The 19632-nt window shown below is 50.2% G+C and overlaps 2 protein-coding genes across 10 annotated transcripts in view; one reads left to right on the top strand and one right to left on the bottom strand.

The window, feature by feature from the left end:
• Window positions 1-8669, top strand: part of tbc1d5 (TBC1 domain family, member 5) — a 30165-nt gene extending 21496 nt beyond the window's left edge. For 5 of the 8 annotated variants that reach the window (XM_035429043.1, XM_035429040.1, XM_035429041.1 and 2 more), the window contains 10 exons: window positions 111-253; window positions 841-947; window positions 1209-1294; window positions 1827-2089; window positions 2545-2607; window positions 4926-5089; window positions 5337-5478; window positions 6060-6139; window positions 6295-6522; window positions 7691-8669. In XM_035429043.1, the coding sequence (XP_035284934.1) occupies window positions 111-253; window positions 841-947; window positions 1209-1294; window positions 1827-2089; window positions 2545-2607; window positions 4926-5089; window positions 5337-5478; window positions 6060-6139; window positions 6295-6522; window positions 7691-8011 (1597 nt within the window). In that variant the 3' untranslated portion in view covers window positions 8012-8669. The remainder of the gene's footprint in view (window positions 1-110; window positions 254-840; window positions 948-1208; window positions 1295-1826; window positions 2090-2544; window positions 2608-4925; window positions 5090-5336; window positions 5479-6059; window positions 6140-6294; window positions 6523-7690) is intronic. The other 3 variants (XM_035429044.1, XM_035429045.1, XM_035429046.1) reach the window with 3 other exon arrangements.
• A 1115-nt stretch (window positions 8670-9784) lies between these two features.
• LOC118233369 (inactive phospholipase C-like protein 2) overlaps window positions 9785-19632 on the bottom strand; it is a 28551-nt gene continuing 18703 nt past the window's right edge. For both annotated transcript variants that reach the window (XM_035429027.1, XM_035429028.1), the window contains exons 5-8: window positions 16981-17184; window positions 14747-14822; window positions 12840-12949; window positions 9785-10041 (exon numbers count right to left, since the gene is read on the bottom strand). In XM_035429027.1, the coding sequence (XP_035284918.1) occupies window positions 9817-10041; window positions 12840-12949; window positions 14747-14822; window positions 16981-17184 (615 nt within the window). In that variant the 3' untranslated portion in view covers window positions 9785-9816. The remainder of the gene's footprint in view (window positions 10042-12839; window positions 12950-14746; window positions 14823-16980; window positions 17185-19632) is intronic.

Below are 19632 nucleotides of genomic sequence, written 5' to 3'. Positions count from 1 at the left end.
TGTCTGGATGTGAATGGAGTGGGTAGGTTGGGTGTCTGGGTGTGAATGGAGTGGGCACAGTAGAATGTTCCGGGTCAGTTGGTGACCCGCCTGTCTGTGTGTGTTTGCAGCCGGTGGGTGCGGCTGCTTTTTGGGAGGGAGTTCCCCCTGCAGGACCTGTTGGTCGTGTGGGACGCCCTCTTCGCCGACAGCATTACCCTGGACCTGGTGGACTACGTCTTCGTCGCCATGCTGCTCTACATCAGAGATGCCTGTAAGTCCTCCTGTCCGTCAGTCAGTCCATCAGCCAATCACCTCTCTGCTCTACATCAGAGATGCCTGTAAGTCCTCCTGTCCGTCAATCAATCAATCAGACAATCACCTCTCTGACCGCCCGGCCCCCCCCCCCCAAAACAGGCCGAGCCAGTCAGGCCCTGAGCTGTGTGTGTGCAGTTACACTGGGAGCACAGCCCCACCTAGTGGGCAGATGAGGGAAATCATTCATTGCGTGTGTTCTGATTGAATGCAGATAAACCCACTCCAGCCCACAGTGGCTTCAGTGGTTAATGAAAAATATATTTATTTATTTATTTTATTTATTTATTTATATTTTTTTACAGAGTGAATTTCTTTGTTAAAGGTGAATGAGTTAGTGATATCTGTACTGAAGTGTGTTCTTGAATGTTTTTTGCTGTTGTGTTAAATTATGTTTTGAGAGTTAGAGCATAATGGACTGCTTCTTGAGGGGTGTGTTCAGTCTAACCACCACGGTGGCCTTGCAGCCCTGTATCTGATGTATTTGTCATGATGCAGCTGGTCTCTTCCTGTGCGGCTCTGGGATTGATTGCTCTTCCCTTACAGTGATCGCCAGCAACTTTCAGACCTGCCTGGGCCTGCTGATGCACTATCCTCCAATCGGAGACGTGCATTCGCTCCTACAGAAAGCCCTGTTCCTCAGAGACCCCAAGGTCAGCTGTGCTCCAGCACGCACACACTATACACACACACTCACTCACACACACACACACACACGCACACACACTATACATACGCACACACACACACACACTAAAGCAGGAAGCACTTCCTGCTCTGCTGGAACTGCACCACTCTCTTACCCACAAACCCTCGGCCACTTCCTCCTGCGCTCTGTATTGTGTAGTGCAGGTTGTTCTCACACAGGAAGCGCTGTGTTTGTAAAACCTCTGCACTTCCTGTTTGCCTGGCAGAACAACCCACGACCCATGAACTACCAGTTCCAGCAGAACCTGGACTACTACAAGACCCGCGGTGCTGACCTGGTGAACAGATCCAGGTGAGACACCTGCTGGCCCCTCCTCTCCCCGCAGACACACCTGCAGGCCCCTCCCCTCCCCTCAGACACACCTGCAGGCCCCTCCCCTCAGACACACCTGCAGGCCCCTCCCCTCCCCTCAGACACACCTGCAGGCCCCTCCCCTCCCCTCAGACACACCTGCAGGCCCCTCCCCTTGTGTGTACATGGTTTGGGCTGGGCCCCTTTCTTTCCAGTGAAGGGAAATCGTAACGCGTGCAGCATACAATCACATAATAGATTACTGCACTTTCGATGAGATGTTGGATGTCAGGTGTCCTCCGACTCAGACCCAAGACAGCAGGTGAGGGGAGGTAACCGTGTAATCGGCTGCTGTAATTGGTCAGTTAAGTGCAGAGTAACAGCAAAGACCAGCCGACCCTGCGGCCTGTGGGACTGGGATTGGAGGGCACTGCTTTGGTGTGTCCAGGTTTGGGAAGGTCATGGGTATGCTGAGCTGTACGGGTGTGTTGAGTCCGTGTTCTGTCCCCCCCCCGACCCCCCCACCCCACAGAGCGAGCACCAGGGCCCCGCCCCTCAACATTAACAAGGTCTCCAGCAGCTTGCTCAGTTTCGGCCGCAAGCTCATCGCCCCCGCCATCTTGGCCCCGCCCAGCGCCATCGCACCGATCAACAGCGAGGTGGTGTCAGCTCCGCCCTCTGTGAGCCGCACCACGCCCGAGGCCACGCCCAGCCCCGCCCACTCGCACCCGAGTGCGCCCACGCTGCACCACCGCATGCTGAAGTCTGAGAGCATGCCTGTGCACCTGAGCAAAGGTGAGAGAGTGTGCACTCTACAGTGTGTACTGCACTTACACACTACACTGTACACTGTACACACTACAGAGTGTAGTGCACTTACACACTACACTCTACACACTACAGAGTGTACTGCATTTACATACTTACACACTACACTCTACACCCTGCATACTGTACTGCACTTACACCCTACACACTACAGAGTGTACTGCACTTACATACTACACTCTACAGTGTACTGCACTTACATACTACGCACTTACACTCTACACCCTGCATACTGTACTGCACTTACACTCTACACACTACAGAGTGTACTGCACTTACACACTGCACACTGTGCTGCATTTACACACACATGCACACTACACACTGTACTGTACACACACACACACACACACACACACACACACACACACACACACACACACACCCCTATGTAAATCCGGTCCGGTGCTCTCCTGTCTCAGATGTAGGTTCATCCGGGGGCACTCAGGTCTCTCTTCCTCCTCAGACCCGTGCCGATGTCCAAGGTAACCGCTGCCATGACAACCGCATCAGCATCGTTGCTTGTGTTTGTGCAGTGTTTGCTTCATAGTTTGTTTGATGTGCGTTTCATGCATGTATTCCGCCAGTTCGTGTCTCAGCTGCATGCAGTACCCACAGTCACCCACCAGGGGGAGGCAGAGTATGTCATGTTGAATCAAGCATCATTCCTGCATGTCTGCTCGGATCATGTGTACAGCAGTGACGATTACTTAGATAATATTCACAAAGCACCTGACCCTAATCAGCCCTTGTCAGTAAAACAGAAACACTGTTAAAAAAGGTTTGGAGTTTCGATTGTTGGCTTCAACCAGTGCAGTGGCAGCATTTGTGCTTTTTGCTGTTGTTTTGTCCTGTGATGGGGAGTTGTGCTCTGTTTGTGTTTTAGTCCCTGTGCTGGGATGTGTGTATGTGAGAAATGTCTCTCCTCCAGCCTTGTAATGCTCATTTATTGCTTCTTAATTGCACCTTAATTGAGCCGTGTTAAATGAGCTGTGTTACTTGAACGGTGTTAATTGAGCTATGTTAATTAAGCTGCGTTACTTGAGCAGTGTTAATTGATGTGTTAATTGAGCTCTGTCAATTGAGCGGTGTTAATGGATGTGTTAATTGAGCGGTGTTAATTGATGTGTTAATTGAGTGGTGTTAATTGATGTTAATTGAGCAGTGTTAATTGAACTGTGTCAATTGAGCTGTGTTAATTTAGCTGTGTCAATTGAGCAGTGTTGAGTGGTGTTAATTGAGCTGTGTTAATTGAGCGGTGTTGAGCTGTGTTAATTGAGCAGTGTTGAGCGGTGTTAATTGAGCAGTGTTGAGCGGTGTTAATTGAGCAGTGTTGAGCGGTGTTAATTGAGCGGTGTTGAGCAGTGTTAATTGAGCGGTGTTGAGCGGTGTTAATTGAGCGGTGTTGAATGGTGTTAATTGAGCGGTGTTAATTGAGCAGTGTTGAGCGGTGTTAATTGAGCGGGGTTGAGCTGTGTTAATTGAGCCATGTTAATTGAGTGGTGTTGAGCCATGTTAATTGAGCGGTGTTGAGCGGTGGTAATTGAGCAGTGTTGAGCGGTGTTAATTGAGCGGTGTTAATTGAGCCGTGTTGAGCGGTGTTAATTGAGCGATGTTAATTGAGTGGTGTTGAGCAGTGGTAATTGAGTGGTGTTGAGCGGTGTTAATTGAGTGGTGTTGAGCAGTGTTAATTGAGTGGTGTTGAGCGGTGTTAATTGAGCGATGTTAATTGAGCCGTGTTGAGCTGTGTTGAGCGGTGTTAATTGAGCGATGTTAATTGAGCCGTGTTGAGCGGTATTAATTGAGCCGTGTTGAGCGGTGTTAATTGAGCAGTGTTGAGCGGTGTTGAGCAGTGTTAATTGAGCCGTGTTGAGCGGTGTTAATTGAGCGATGTTAATTGAGTGGTGTTGAGCGGTGTTAATTGAGCGATGTTGAGCGGTGTTAATTGAGTGGTGTTGAGCGGTGTTAATTGAGCGATGTTAATTGAGCCGTGTTGAGCGGTGCTAATTGAGCCGTGTTGAGCGATGTTAATTGAGCCGTGTTGAGCGGTGTTAATTGAGCGATGTTAATTGAGCGGTGTTGAGCGGTGTTAATTGAGCCGTGTTGAGCGGTGTTAATTGAGCTGTGTTGAGTGGTGTTGAGCAGTGTTAATTGAGCCGTGTTGAGCGGTGTTAATTGAGCGATGTTAATTGAGTGGTGTTGAGTGGTGATAATTGAGCGGTGTTAATTGAGCGGTGTTGAGCGGTGTTAATTGAGCAACGTTAATTGAGTGGTGTTGAGCAGTGGTAATTGAGCTGTGTTGAGCGGTGTTAATTGAGTGGTGTTGAGCAGTGGTAATTGAGCTGTGTTGAGCGGTGTTAATTGAGCAGTGTTGAGCGGTGTTAATTGAGCGGTGTTGAGCGGTGTTAATTGAGCGGTGTCGAGCAGTGTTAATTGAGCGGTGTTGAGCGGTGTTAATTGAGCGGTGTTGAGCGGTGTTAATTGAGCGGTGTTAATTGAGCGGTGTTGAGCAGTGTTAATTGAGCGGTGTTGAGCGGTGTTAATTGAGCGGTGTTGAGCAGTGGTAATTGAGTGGTGTTGAGCGGTGGTAATTGAGTGGTGTTGAGCGGTGTTAATTGAGCGGTGTTGAGCAGTGTTAATTGAGTGGTGTTGAGCAGTGGTGTTGAGCGGTGTTAATTGAGCGGTGTTGAGCAGTGGTAATTGAGCGGTGTTGAGCGGTGTTAATTGAGCGGTGTTAATTGAGCGGTGTTGAGCAGTGTTAATTGAGCGGTGTTGAGCAGTGGTAATTGAGTTCTGTCCGCAGGCGCGAGCTCCAGGACGGCCAGCTCGTCCACCAGTACGGAGAGCATTCCTGCGGGGCGGGACTACCCCTCCGCCTCCCCCCCCCTCTCTGCTTCCAAAAAGGACTCCTTCTTCAACATCTCTCGTTCCCACTCACACAGCAAGACCATGGGGAAGAAGGAGGCAGTGAGTCTCTCTCTCTGTCTGTCTCTCTCTATCTCTCCATCTCTTTTTCTGTGTCTTTCAATCTTCCTCTGTCTCTCTCCTCTTCTTTTTTCCCCTCTTCCTCTCTGTCTCTCTCCTCGTCTTTCTCCCTCTCCTCCTCTTTCCCTCTGTCTCTCTCCTTATCTTTCTTCCTCTCTTCCTCTCTCTGTCTCCCTCTGTATCTCTCCATCTCTCTCCCTCAGTCTCCTTGTGTATCCGTCCGTCACAGAGTGATGACATCATAAGCGCTGCACCAGTGTCTGTGTTGCAGGAGGAGGAGCTGGAGGTGCAGGTGTCCTTCCTGCAGGGCCAACTCAATGACCTGGAGGCCATGTGCAAGTACTGTGCCAAGATGATGAATGTGCACATCGGTGAGTTTAACAACACATCTCTGACAATCAAAGGCATGCCTGATGACACGTTGGTGAGTTTAGAAACATCAGGTAATTAGCTTCAGTACAAGCCAAGCCCAGCCCTACTTAGCTTTAGAACTGACCAAGCCCAGCCCTACTTAGCTTCAGTACTAACCAATCCCAGCCCTGCTTAGCTTCAGTACTAACCAATCCCAGCCCTGCTTAGCTTCAGTACTGACCAATCCCAGCCCTGCTTAGTGTGAAGTGAGTCAGGGTCGTGTGGCTGTAGGGTGGTGTGCTCCCTGTACCTTCCCGCCACCGTTAAACCACGCCGCCTGTTTCCATGGCGACGGTGTGGCCGAGGCCCGTGGGGGGATTCGATTAGCGCTCCCCTTGTTAGCGGGAGTGCCGGCTCTGATGAGGAACTCTCACCGCACACGCGCATGAAGGCCTCCTGGGTAATGAGTCGCCTCCCCTCTGTTCATTAAACAGCAAACCCAGCGTACCACAACACTAACGACCCCTCCCACAGTATGCTGGGAAAGCACACACGCACGCACACAGCTCTCACCCAACACATGCTTTCTGTCCGTCACCAGGGAAAATCCAGGAAGTGATTCTGCAGGAGAATCTGGAGAAGGAGGACGAGGTGCTGGTGTCCCTGGCTGGGCTCAAACAGGTAAAACATCACACAGGTAACAGCACACAGGTAACAGCACACAGGTAGCATCACACAGGTAACAGCACAGATCACACAGATCTTCCCCTTTAAGAGCACCTGTGGGTCTTGGGCAGTGTGGGCTCCTAACCGCCCCCCCCCCCCCCCCCGTGCAGATTAAGGACATCCTGAAGGGCTCACTGCGGTTCAACCAAAGCCAGCTGGAAGCCGAGGAGAACGAGGAGATCACCATCGCCGATGATCACTACTGCTCCACCGCACAGCAGGACCAGGACCAGGACCAGGACCAGGACCAGGACCAGGACCAGGACCAGGACCAGGACCGGGACGGCCTCCGAGACGCACCTGAGAGAGACCTACCGCAACCACTGCCTGACCAACAGGTAACAGGGTCTAAACACCCTGTGTGTGTGTGCGTGTATATATGGTGTATAGTGTAGGTATAGTGTGTGTATATGATGTATATCGTATGTATAGTGTGTATATATGGCGTATTTTGTATAATGTGTATATATGGCGTATAGTGTAGGTGTAGTGTGTATATATGGTGTATAGCATATGTGTAGTGTGTATATGGTGTATAGTGTAGGTATAGTGTGTATATATGGTGTATAGTGTATAGTGTGTATATATGGTGTATAGTGTACAGTGTGTATATATGGTGTATAGTGTAGGTATAGTGTGTATGTATGGTGTATAGTGTAGACCCTAGCTCCCCAGTGGTGGAACGAACTCCCCGTCCCTCTCCGAACCTCCCCCTCACTATCCATCTTCCGCCGTGGCCTGAAGACTCATCTCTTCAGACTATACCTAGAATAACCACCACCATGCTGTGTATATATATATTAAAAAAAAAAAAAAAAAAAAACCTTTTTCCTTGTCACTTGTTACATGTTGCCCCATCCCTGCACTTCTTGGTAAATTGTATTTGTCCTAATACTCTAGCTTAATCTTCTGCCTAGTTTGGCTTTGCAGATGTTAGACCAGGATAGTGTTCATTGTTCTCAGCTAGAAATAGCTGTACAAAATAAGTAATTGTACCTTACTGAACCCGTGTTCAGCAGTTGTCTACGATCATGAAAATGCACTTCTTGTACGTCGCTTTGGATAAAAGCGTCTGCCAAATGAATGTAATGTAATGTAATGTAGATATAGTGTGTATGTATGGTGTATAATGTAGGTATAGCGTGTATATATGGTGTATAATGTAGGTATAGTGTGTATATATGGTGTATAGTGTATGTATAGTGTGTATATATGGTGTATAGTGTACAGTGTGTATATATGGTGTATAGTGTGTATATGTGGTGTATAGTGTACAGTGTGTATATATGGTGTATAATGTAGGTATAGTGTGTATATATGGTGTATAGTGTATAGTGTGTATATATGGTGTATAGTGTATAGTGTGTATATATGGTGTATAGTGTACAGTGTGTATATATGGTGTATAATGTAGGTATAATGTGTATATATGGTGTATAGTGTATAGTGTGTATATATGGTGTATAGTGTACAGTGTGTGTCAGTTTGCTGCTCTCTGCTCTCCAGACTAAGGTGTTGGGGTCTCTGGGCTCGGAGGGGCGGAACTGGGATGACTATATCCTGATCTCCCAGGACGACGATGCCCCGCCCGAGCAGGAGGAGAGGAGGGCGGGCCCACCAGGGGGGGCGGAGCCCGTAAGCGCCCCTAAAAGCAGGCGGGGTCACGGGGTGGAGCAGGAGACAGGCCTGTTCCAGGACCCCCTGATGGGCGCGGCGTCGGGGGGCGTGGCTTCGGGCTCGTCCAGTGCGTTGGGGTCCAGCCCGGACGATGACAGCACCCACAGCAAGGACTCGGACTTCACCATCGTCACCCCGGCAGACCTGTGAGCGCCCCCTGCTGGCCTGAGCCGGCCAGCGCTGCCCTGCGTTTGCGCACGTACTGAGCGGGAGTCCAGACCTCCCAGAATCCCCCTGTGCCCTGTTCATCGCCCGCCCCGCCCCCTTTTCTACCGCCCCCCAGGTGCCACATTAGCATGCTGTATCTGCCTGTAAGGCTGGGGGTGTGTCCTCAGGCAGCCTCTCCCCCTAATCTTCTACACATTAAGCCCCGCCTCCATCTTGCCTTAACTGCGCCCTCATCCACCCCCCCCCAGTCCCCATTGGCCATGAGTGCCTGGAGAAATTCTTCATCCACACTAATCTCAGCTTTCATTTCCTCTGTTAAATCCCTCTTTTTCTTTTTTTCTTTTAGAGATTTTAAAACCGTTTATGGGACTGAACCGTTCAAAAGTGAGGATGAAAAAAAAAAAGATTAAATTATGAAAAGTAATAATAGTTTTCTTTTTAATTGATTGTGAACATTTCTATTTTTTACCAACCATTTCATTTACAAGACTGTCCTGTTTTTCTTTCCTTTTTTTTCCGGCCGTTTTCTTTTCTGCCGTGGGTTCCGGTGGTATGGTAACCATGGTAACCATGTATAGCGACGCATGTAGGGGAAAAAATACCGATGTAGAATAAAAACAATGTGACTAACTGTACGGGACGAAGGCGCTTGTGTGTCCTGATCATCTGCTCTTTAACATACAGGGGTTATGAACCGTGCCCAGTCTCTGAGCTTCACGGACCTCAAAGTGGGCGGGGCTATTAAATGGAATTGAGGACTCTCTGGCTTTATACTATCATTGTTTTACCTTTGAAGAACATAAGTTTTCATTGTGAGCTAGCTCTGCCCCCAAAACTTCCCCATCACGGCCAGGGTGTATATGAATGTACAATGTTAATGCCACGTTTATATTTTTGTTAGGATATACCACTCAGTGGCGTGGTTGTGTTGTGGGGCAGAGAACCTGGAACATTGTTAGGGTTCGAGATGGGCAGGTAAATGCCAGGTGAGATGGGGATGTGGGTGGAGCCAAATACTGTCACCTTTGATCTTACCTGAAAACAGACTCCTGGAACTGTTCTGAAATTTAAACCATAGCTGTGCACACACACACTGACACACACACTCCTGGAACTGTTCTGAAATTTAAACCATAGCTGTGCACACACACACTGACACACACACACACACACACACTGACACACACACACACTGACACACACACAGTCCACTTTGCGTTTGAGGCACACATGCACACTAACTCTTAAACGTAATGATTTGGGTTTTATTTTGCTTAAAGAGGTCAGGGGTCAGGGGTCACGCACACCTCTGTTCAGGGTGACCCACAATCATCTGAACCCCCCCCCCCAAACTAATCTCTGAAGTCAGAACATCATTCAAATGGAGTCAAAGAACATTGCACACACTTTGGCTGCAAACACACACACACACATACACGTTCTTGCTCTCACACACGCGCTCACACACACACACACACACACATGCAGCAGTCATCAGTTTGTGGCTCAGGCTGTCCGTCTTGGTTGTGTTTGTTGTGTGTGTTGTTGCTCCCTCTCTAGCCTGTAGTTTGTGCTTCTGTGCTTCCCCCAAAAAACAGATGCAACCTGCCAATCGCGTTTGAGATTGATCCTGCCGACCAATCGCGTCCCTGTGCTTTCAGTCTGTTTGTAACCGCGCTGTCCGTCTCTCTGTCTGCTCCGCGGGTCCCGGGTGCTTCCGTCAACTCTGCAGGTTCCAGACAGTTGTGTTTTTTTGGGGGGGGGGGGTGGAGTGTTCGGTGCGGTCCTCAGTGCTCCCCGCTCTTTGGCCTCCTCGCCCCCTCTCCCGCTGTCCTCTCTGGGACGGCGTCCAGGCTGCGGCGGGACGGGCTCCTCTCTCCGGCCCCGCCCCCTGCCCCGGCCCCGCCCCCGGCCCCGCCCGTGCTCAGGTTGCTGGTGAGCGCAGCGTAGTGGATCTGTTTCAGGTTCTCCTGGACCTCGCACTTGGCTCGCTTCAGCAGGTCCGCCTGGCCCTGTGGGGGGGCGGGGGGGGGTTGGCGATTAGAGTTTTAACATATTTAATCAAGCCCTACTAAAATGAATCCATCAAGCAGTCCGTTTTTTTATTGTGCCGCGCGAGGAGAGCTCGGCTGAGACTCCCCTGGGGCGGGAAAATGAGAAATGAAATAAAAATGAAGTCTGACTGCTGCTCCAATCACCCTGCTGGTCCCCAGAGCGATGAGCAGCGTCCCCACAACAGAGGAAATAATCTCACACACACACACACACACATAAACCCATGCACATATGCACATACACACACACACACACACACACACACACACACACATAAACCCATGCACATATGCACATACACACACACACACACACACACACACACACACAAACACACACACACACACACACACACATAAACCCATGCACATAAGCACATACACACACACACACACACACACATAAACCCATGCACATACACACACACACACACACACACACACATAAACCCATGCACATAAGCACATACACACACACACACACACAAACTCACACACACACATAAACCCATGCACATATGCACACACACACACATAAACCCATGCACACACACACACACACACACAAACTCATGCACATACGCACATACACACACACACACACACACACACATAAACCCATGCACATACACACACAAACACACACACACACACACACACACAAACTCATGCACATACGCACACACACACACACACACACAAACTCACACACACACAAACCCATGCACATACACACTAAGGCTGTCAAAAGTGCCATGAAATTGAGTTTGAATGTTAGCTTTTGTAATTAGAGTTTGAATATATTCGAATATCATTTGCCTATAATTCACAAAAATAAGATGCTTATTGTCGGGCGCAATATGCACGTGACGCTCCCTCTAAACTGGCCTGCGCGTTATTTTCCACAAGCAGGCAGTAGAATAGAGGACATCGGTGAACTTTCATACTAGGTCACTACATCTGGGGCCTCATTTATAAAACGTATTTTAGATCAACTGCGTGGCGCGTGCGTAGAAAATCACGTCAAAGTAGTGATTCATAAAATTCCAACATGACTCGATTTGACCGTGGAAACGGTTGTGGCTCTATGTCAGGTCTTCACTTCGCGTATGCACGCAAGTTCATTTTATAAATGAGCCCCCTGCAGTTTCTATAGCCTAATGCGCAAATTAATAAAGCGCTTTCTCGTGGATGTAATTTGCCACAACTCGTGATTTATTAATCACAAGAATAGGGAAATGATTGTTTATAGGAAATCCCTGTTTATTTCTTAACACAAAAACTATTCAAACGGCTAATATGTGTAGCCTAAAACAACATAAATTACTTACTCTGTTTAGTTTGTTTAACTTCTTTCATCATCCAATTTCCAACAATTTTCCAACACGTTCATTCACATGCTCACACACACAAACGTTCACTCACATGCACACATGTACACATACATGCACTGATTGTGGCAGTGATGATGGTTATTACTGTTGCTATGAATGGTGATGCTATTCTTTGGTAATGATATTGCAGATAATGTGTTGTTATTGATGGTAAAACTATGTCAGTGCTTTAGAAAACGGGCGGATAAGTTGTGCTGGGTTGGATGTGTGCGATCATGAAGTGACAATATACAAATTATGTTCTGAAGTTTTAAAAGTCCTCAGGGTATAAGAACAGTACGGGTTCCTGCAACTGCAAATTAGAAAAGATATAAAAATCCTTTTTTAAAACCCTCTCCTGGGGGAACCAAAAAATGCAAGGTTTTGTCCCAAATAAAAAAGTTGTTCCTTCACAATTTCAGCCATTAACTTCTCATTAGTCAGGTATATGCATGTACATGAACATATTCCTACCTACAGTACATGTATGTAGGAGTATGTATGTACATGCATATGCATGTGTGTAGAATTTCTTTATGATGTATAGTCTTTTCGCCCCAGTGATGCCTCAAGCCCTCTGTGCATGATCACCTGACTCATGAGTATTCAGCAGCTGTGGAGTTCCCTGGCTACTCCGACAGCACTGAAGCCTCCTGTGACCTCACAGACACGCGTATCCATGGGGATAAGAGAATGGATCTAATGTCACAGCTCTGAAGTGATCCCCCTGCGACCTCATAGACACGCGTATCCATGGCGATAAGAGAATGGACCTAAGTTACAGCTCTGAAGTGATCCCCCTGTGACCTCACAGACACGCGTATCCATGGCGATAAGAGTGTGGCTCTAACGGGAGTAAAGGTCTCAGCCCTGTGATTAATATTCGTGAGCTGCCAGCTGTCAGCAGCCAGTCACAGAGCTGCCTGGGTGAGGAGCCCTGAAGTGGTGGGCCACCTCGTTACTGTTAATTAGGTCAATTAAGTATCTCCACTTCCACTCTGAGGTAATTTATCTGGTGTTTAGCACGTAGCGTGTCTCACAACACCCATCGTCGCGGCGATGCACAAACTGGAGTCGGATTAGAGTTGGTTTGAGGCCAAAGTGCGGAACGAGGACGATACGTGAATTTGACTGGCTGAGCAGTCGGGCCAATCGCGCTGGCCGATCTGTGTGTTTACCCAAGGCGTACAGCCTGGAGCGGCTCAGAGCTGGGGACGTTATGAGATCCGATGTTTGAGCCGGATAACTGAGTCACGCTCATGTGTGCGAGCACAGCCAAACAAATGTGTGTGTCACGCATAATAATGAGATGTGTGGTGGAGAGGGTCCAGGTGCGGTGCCTGCCTGACCCCACAGCGCCCCCTTGTGGCGGCCTCTCCTCACCTTCAGGATGGTGATGTTCCAGGTGAAGTTCTCCACTGCCCGGCTGGCCTTACGTCCCTTCAGCCCCTCCTTCTCCACCAGGCTCTGCAAAGACTCATGGGACTCCATCGCTGGGGGGGGGGGGGGGGGGGGGGGGAGAGAGGAGGGGGGGGGCGAAGGGGGAGGGAGAGAGGAGGGAGAGATGGAGAGGGAGAGAGAGGGGTCCAGTGTCACTTATAATCTCTCTCACACACTCGCCCAGCTGCTGTTCCCAGAATGCGGTTGCTTAGCAACGCGGGTCCTGATGGCAGTGTGTAGTAAAGTGGCTGTTGGAAGAGATCGATAACCTGGAGACACAGGGCAGAACACAGAGCGAGAGAGAGAGAGACAGCATCCTGTCCATCCTGAGGGAGAGAGAGAGAGAGACAGAGCATCCTGTCCATCCTGAGGGAGAGAGAGAGAGAGAGAAAGCATCCTGTCCATCCTGAGGGAGAGAGAGAGAGAGAGAAAGCATCCGGTCCATCCTGAGGGAGAGAGAGAGAGAGAGAGAGAGAGAGACAGAGCATCCTGTCCATCCTGAGGGAGAGAGAGAGAGAGAAAGCATCCTGTCCATCCTGAGCTATGGGTTAATTAAGGGTTAAATCTGTCACTCTAATGAGGGGGGGAGGCTGGGGGGGGGACCTGTGCACTCTACTCAGAGGGTACAGGGCACATGATCCCAGGACAGAGAGTGTGGGGTTTTCCAGTCCATCCTGTTCCTCCAGTTTCCTGGCTGATCTCTTATCAATCATCTGAATTGTTGTTGATGTTCTAAACATCGTAACATCTCCAAATATCTGACGTATCCCTGTTTGCATGCAAAGGCTGCTGGGGCGTATCGAAAGCGTGCGATAAAGCTGTCCCTGCACAGCCACCCCCCTCCATCCCCCCCCCCAGATGGAAAGAAAGAGCAGAGTTTACTGTGCAGAGTAAGGTCAAATCTCACTGGTGAACTTCCTGTGATTCCTGTGGAACTGGCGCTCTCTCTCTCTCTCTCTCTCACTCTCTTGCTCTCTCTCTCTCTCTTCCCCCCCTCCCAGCAGAGCTACTTATCCATTATCCTGGTGAATATGCAGCTCAGCAATACGCCAATAAATCCTTTATCTCTGTCAGAACAATCTGTGTGGATTCAGGGCTGAATAACAGATCCCTTTATACTGCCAATAACGTCCGTGACCCTACACTGGGCGTGGGGGTGGGGGGGGGGGGCCAGGGCCAGGAACCCGCGTGAGACTTAACGAAGAGTGTGGGTCATCCAGTTTATCCTGATGCCTGGGTCAACCGTTACACTAAAACTCATAGGGCCCTGCCCCTCACCTGCTCTCTGCACCTGCAGTAGCCCCGCCCCTCACCTGCTCTCTGCTCCTGAAGTAGCCCGGCCCCACTCAGAGCCCCGCCCCTCTCACCTGCTCTCTGCACCTGCAGTAGCCCCGCCCCCACTCAGAGCCCCACCCCTCACCTGCTCTCTGCACCTGCAGTAGCCCCGTCCCCACTCAGAGCCCCGCCCCTCACCTGCTCTCTGCCCCTGCAGTAGCCCCGCCCCCACTCAGAGCCCCACCCCTCACCTGCTCTCTGCACCTGAAGTAGCCCCGCCCCCACTCAGAGCCCCGCCCCTCTCACCTGCTCTCTGCACCTGCAGTAGCCCCGCCCCCACTCAGAGCCCCGCCCCTCACCTGCTCTCTGCATCTGCAGTAGCCCCGCCCCCACTCAGAGCCCCGCCCCTCACCTGCTCTCTGCATCTGCAGTAGCCCCGCCCCCACTCAGAGCCCCGCCCCTCACCTGCTCTCTGCACCTGCAGTATCCCTGCCCCCACTCAGAGCCCCGCCCCTCTCACCTGCTCTCTGCACCTGCAGTATCCCTGCCCCCACTCAGAGCCCCGCCCCTCTCACCTGCTCTCTGCACCTGCAGTATCCTGTGATAGATGGCGTCTGTGCTCTCCATCAGGGCCTGGCTGCTCTGTATGATCTGCAGGAGGAAGGACATGACCCATTACACACGTGTGTGTGTGTTTGCGTATGTGTGTGTCTGTGTGTGTGTGTATGAGAGTGTGTGTGTGTGTGTGTGTCTGTGTGTGTGTGTGTATGAGAGTGTGCGTGTGTGTGTGTGTCTGTGTGTGTGTGTATGAGAGTGTGTGTGTGTGTGCACGTGCGGTGGTGCTTTAACGAGGGTCAGGCCGGGACGCTAATCGGTCACGTCGGCCTTTCAGGAATGTGAGGTCACCAATGCGTTGCCATGGAAAAGAATTAAAGTTCAGTCAGGATATTATTATTATTATTATGCTAATGGTGGTTAAAGCTGCGCTGCGTAACTCTGCTCAATAGCAGCTTTTCCCACTGATCCAGGATCAGCCACATGGGCACAGACAGTGGGGCACAGACACTGGGCACAGACAGTGTGGCACAGACACAGACACTGGAACACAGACACTTTTAATCATAAGTTAATGTCCCAGCTCATCCACTTCTTTCCTGAATGAGGAATCTAGATTTCAGTTTGCAGTTGTGCAGTAATGTAAAACAGGCCTCAGTATCGGTTATGGGTCATACCAGCCAACCAATCAGCCAACCAATCAGACGATCAGTATTTAAGCAGAAGGGTAAATCACTCAGCCCTTCTCCAGAGGAACCGAAACAGAACCAGCCCACCTGAGCCCATCTGGGCCCAACAGGAGAGAACCAGCCCGACTGAGCCCATCTGGGGCCAACAGGAGAGAACCAGCCCGACTGAGCCCATCTGGGCCAACAGGAGAGAACCAGCCCAACTGAGCCCATCTGGGCCAACAGGAGAGAACCAGCCCAACTGAGCCCATCTGGGCCAACAGGACAGAACCAGCCCGACTGAGCCCATCTGGACCCAACAGGAGAGAACCAGCCCAGCTGAGCCCATCTGGGCCAACAGGAGAGAACCAGCCCAACTGAGCCCATCTGGGCCCAACAGAAGGGAACCAGCCCGACTGAGCCCATCTGGACCCAACAGGAGGGAACCAGCCCGACTGAGCCCATCTGGACCCAACAGGAGGGAACCAGCCCGACTGAGCCCATCTGGGCCAACAGGAGAGAACCAGCCCAACTGAGCCCATCTGGGCCCAACAGAAGGGAACCAGCCCAACTGAGCCCATCTGGGCCCAACAGGAGGGAACCAGCCCGACTGAGCCCATCTGGACCCAACAGGAGAGAACCAGCCCGACTGAGCCCATCTGGGCCAACAGGAGAGAACCAGCCCGACTGAGCCCATCTGGGCCCAACAGGAGAGAACCAGCCCAACTGAGCCCATCTGGGCCCAACAGGAGGGAACCAGCCCGACTGAGCCCATCTGGGCCAACAGGAGAGAACCAGCCCAACTGAGCCCATCTGGGGCCAACAGGAGAGAACCAGCCCGACTGAGCCCATCTGGGCCCAACAGGAGAGAACCAGCCCGACTGAGCCCATCTGGGCCAACAGGAGAGAACCAGCCCAACTGAGCCCATCTGGGGCCAACAGGAGAGAACCAGCCCAACTGAGCCCATCTGGGGCCAACAGGAGAGAACCAGCCCAACTGAGCCCATCTGGGCCTAACAGGAGAGAACCAGCCTGACTGAGCCCATCTGGGCCCAACAGGAGGGAACCAGCCCGAGCTGAGCTCCTGGGACACGGTGGGAACAGGAACCAGGCCAGCACTTACAGAGACGCGCACACACACACATACACACATACACACACACACACACCATACACACACTCAAACACATACACACACACACACACCATACACACACTCAAACACATACACACACACACACACCATACACACACTCAAACACATACACATCATACACACACTCACACACTCACACACACACACACACACCATACACACATACACACCAAACACACACTCACACATATACACACATACACACTATACACACACACACACTCACACGCACACACACCATACACACACTCACACACTTATACACATACCATACAAACACACACAACCCTAACACGGAGGCGGCAGTGTAAGGGGGTGTTGCCGTGGGTGACAGTGTAGGGGGTGTTGCTGTGGGTGACAGCGCGGGGGGTGTTGCCGTGGGTGGTAGTGTTGGGTGGGTGTGTTGCCGTGGGCGACGGCGGTAACTTGCCGTGTCATAGGCGGAGACCAGCTTCCTCAGCACCTCGGGCAGGGCCCCCTGCGGCTCCAGGGTGGGGTACGGGCCGGACAGGTTGAAGAGCAGCAGGGGCGTCCCGTCGCCCCCCCTCAGCCGGGACGCCAGGCTCAGCACACACTGCATCAGGTTGGACACCGCCGGCACACCACACAGCTCCTTAAACGGCACTATGGCGTTCTGAGGAAGACGAGCAGGAGGAAGAGTTTAATCACATTACCTGCACCTTGAAAACCACCAGTTCCTCTCAACACCTGGCTATTAAGCCACGATAGAGACTAAACGTCAGGGGAAAAAAACATATTTGATAATGATAAATGCTCATATGTGAGTAACTGCTGAAAAGACAATCCAACAGCGGCGTATGGCGTTTCAGAAACAACGCTGTGACTGAATCTGCCTCGCTCTCCTGTCATCGTCGGTGAGGACTACTTCTGTACTTTCACCACTAGAGGGCAGGCCAGAACGAAACGAATGGACTCAGTGACCTGATACCCTAAAATAACGTCAACTGTCAGGGGTGTTGTCACTGACATGAATTGGGAAAGTGGTGTTTTCCGACGGACATTTTCAGAAGCAAACGATCCATCTGCGCCAATATGAGCTTCTGAAACTTTCGCTGCTGTTTAGACACTTTTACAAGCCAGCTACACTTTGATAATCCGACGACATATCAGCATGGGTTTTAACGGTAACGGTATTTCTGTAAATTGCTGAACCATATCTCATAGTTGAAAATACTTGGCCAGCTAACTTTAGCTAGCAAGCCATCATAGCCAAATGTAGCGATATATAAACGAGCAAAAAATAGATGCGGAAAGTAGGCTACCAGAAGAAACTCCCGTTTGCCAAACGATCGAATTATGTATTTTAAGTATTGCAATACTAAGTTTGTTCTAGTGATGTTTATTAACTACAGTAAACAAACATGTAGTAGTAGTTGGTTGTAAATTAATTCCAGAACAACAACAACGGTCGCATTCCAGCAACCACCACTCAAGTTTCCGTATTAGGTCGTCTGCATGCGACGGCCATTGTAGTTTCAATATAGCAACTTGTTAGCTTAGCAGCTTACTTCTTTAAAGCACAAAACAGCTTTTCAAAATTCACGGTTGAGATACTAATGGGTGTAATTTATCAAGGAGAACAAAACGTGAAATTCTCTTAGGTTTACATTCACCACAGACCTTATTTTATACAGAAGACTAAACCCCTGTGGGAAAAAAAGCACTGGAAATCTGCCAAGGGAACCCAAGGCGAAAGATTTGCCTTCACTGGAACTAAGGGGTAGCCCAAACGATGAAAAACAAATATAGACCAAGGGGTGTCCAAATACTTTTGGTCATGTAGTGTACACTAAAATCTGCTTCATAAGTAAACATAATATATAACATATATGTGCTGTTTATATATTTGCACACTTGCTTTGTCTCTCTCTCTCTCACCCTCCCTCTCTCTCCCTCCCTCTGTCTCTATCTCTCTCTCTCTCCCTCCCTCTCTCTCCCTGTCTCTCTCTCACTCTCCCTCTCCCTGTCTTCTCTCTCTCTCTCTCTCCCTGTCTCCCTCCTTCTCTCTCTCTCTCTCTCTCTCCCTTCCTCTGTGTCTCTCTCTCTCTCTCCCTTCCTCTGTGTCTCTCTCTCTCTCTCCCTTCCTCTGTGTCTCTCTCTCTCTCCCTTCCTCTGTGTGTCTCTCTCTCTCTTCCTCTCTCTCCCTCTCTCTCTTTCTCTGGGTTATTGTGGCTGTTTCATAATGGGGTGGTTATGGTATGGTCTGTAATAATATCTCACATGGGGGATGCAGATTACAGTATTGTGCAGGATATTTCATGCTCGGGGGTGAAAATCATATTTCAGATGCACCTGTGGACCTCGGCACCCCGGGGGGGCCATGGCAGAAAAATGAGAGCACAGAAATGAAAGTAATATTTAATATAAATACGATTTTACGAGGTGTGTGTGCGGGTAGATGTCTAAGGCGGTTCCCATGACACCAAGATGATAAAATGCGTGTACACAGCTCACACACATACACACACACATGCGCACACACACTCACACGCATGCACACACACACACTCACATGCGCACACATACACACACACACACACACGCATGCACACACACACACTCACACACACACATATACACATATACACACACACACTCACACACACACACACACACACACACACACATCCTAACCCTTACTCTCCCCTGGGGGTAACCCTCCCTGACAGCAGGGAAAATGACAGATCCATAACAGACAGGCAGAGAATCCCCCCCCCCTCCCCCCCCGAGAGACGGGGTATTTCCCTGCCTGAATTATTTATCTTTCTCATTCTTTATTCATGGACTGGCAGGAATATCACTAGAAAGACAAATAACCAGTAATGAAGGTGCTCACCTGTTCTCTCTCAGGTAGATGGCGGTTCTCACCTGCATGTTCTCTCTCAGGTAGATGGTGGTTCTCACCTGCATGTTCTCTCTCAGGTAGATGGCGGTTCTCACCTGCATGTTCTCTCTCAGTTAGATGGCGGTTCTCACCTGCATGTTCTCTCTCAGGTAGATGGAGGTTCTCACCTGCATGTTCTCTCTCAGGTAGATGGAGGTTCTCAGCTGCATGTTCTCT

The sequence above is a fragment of the Anguilla anguilla genome, chromosome 8 (genome assembly GCF_013347855.1).
Source record: "Anguilla anguilla isolate fAngAng1 chromosome 8, fAngAng1.pri, whole genome shotgun sequence".
In the NCBI taxonomy this organism is placed as follows: Eukaryota; Metazoa; Chordata; class Actinopteri; order Anguilliformes; family Anguillidae; genus Anguilla; species Anguilla anguilla.
Note: the sequence above shows the minus strand (reverse complement) of the source record. Positions and strands in the feature narration are given on the sequence as shown.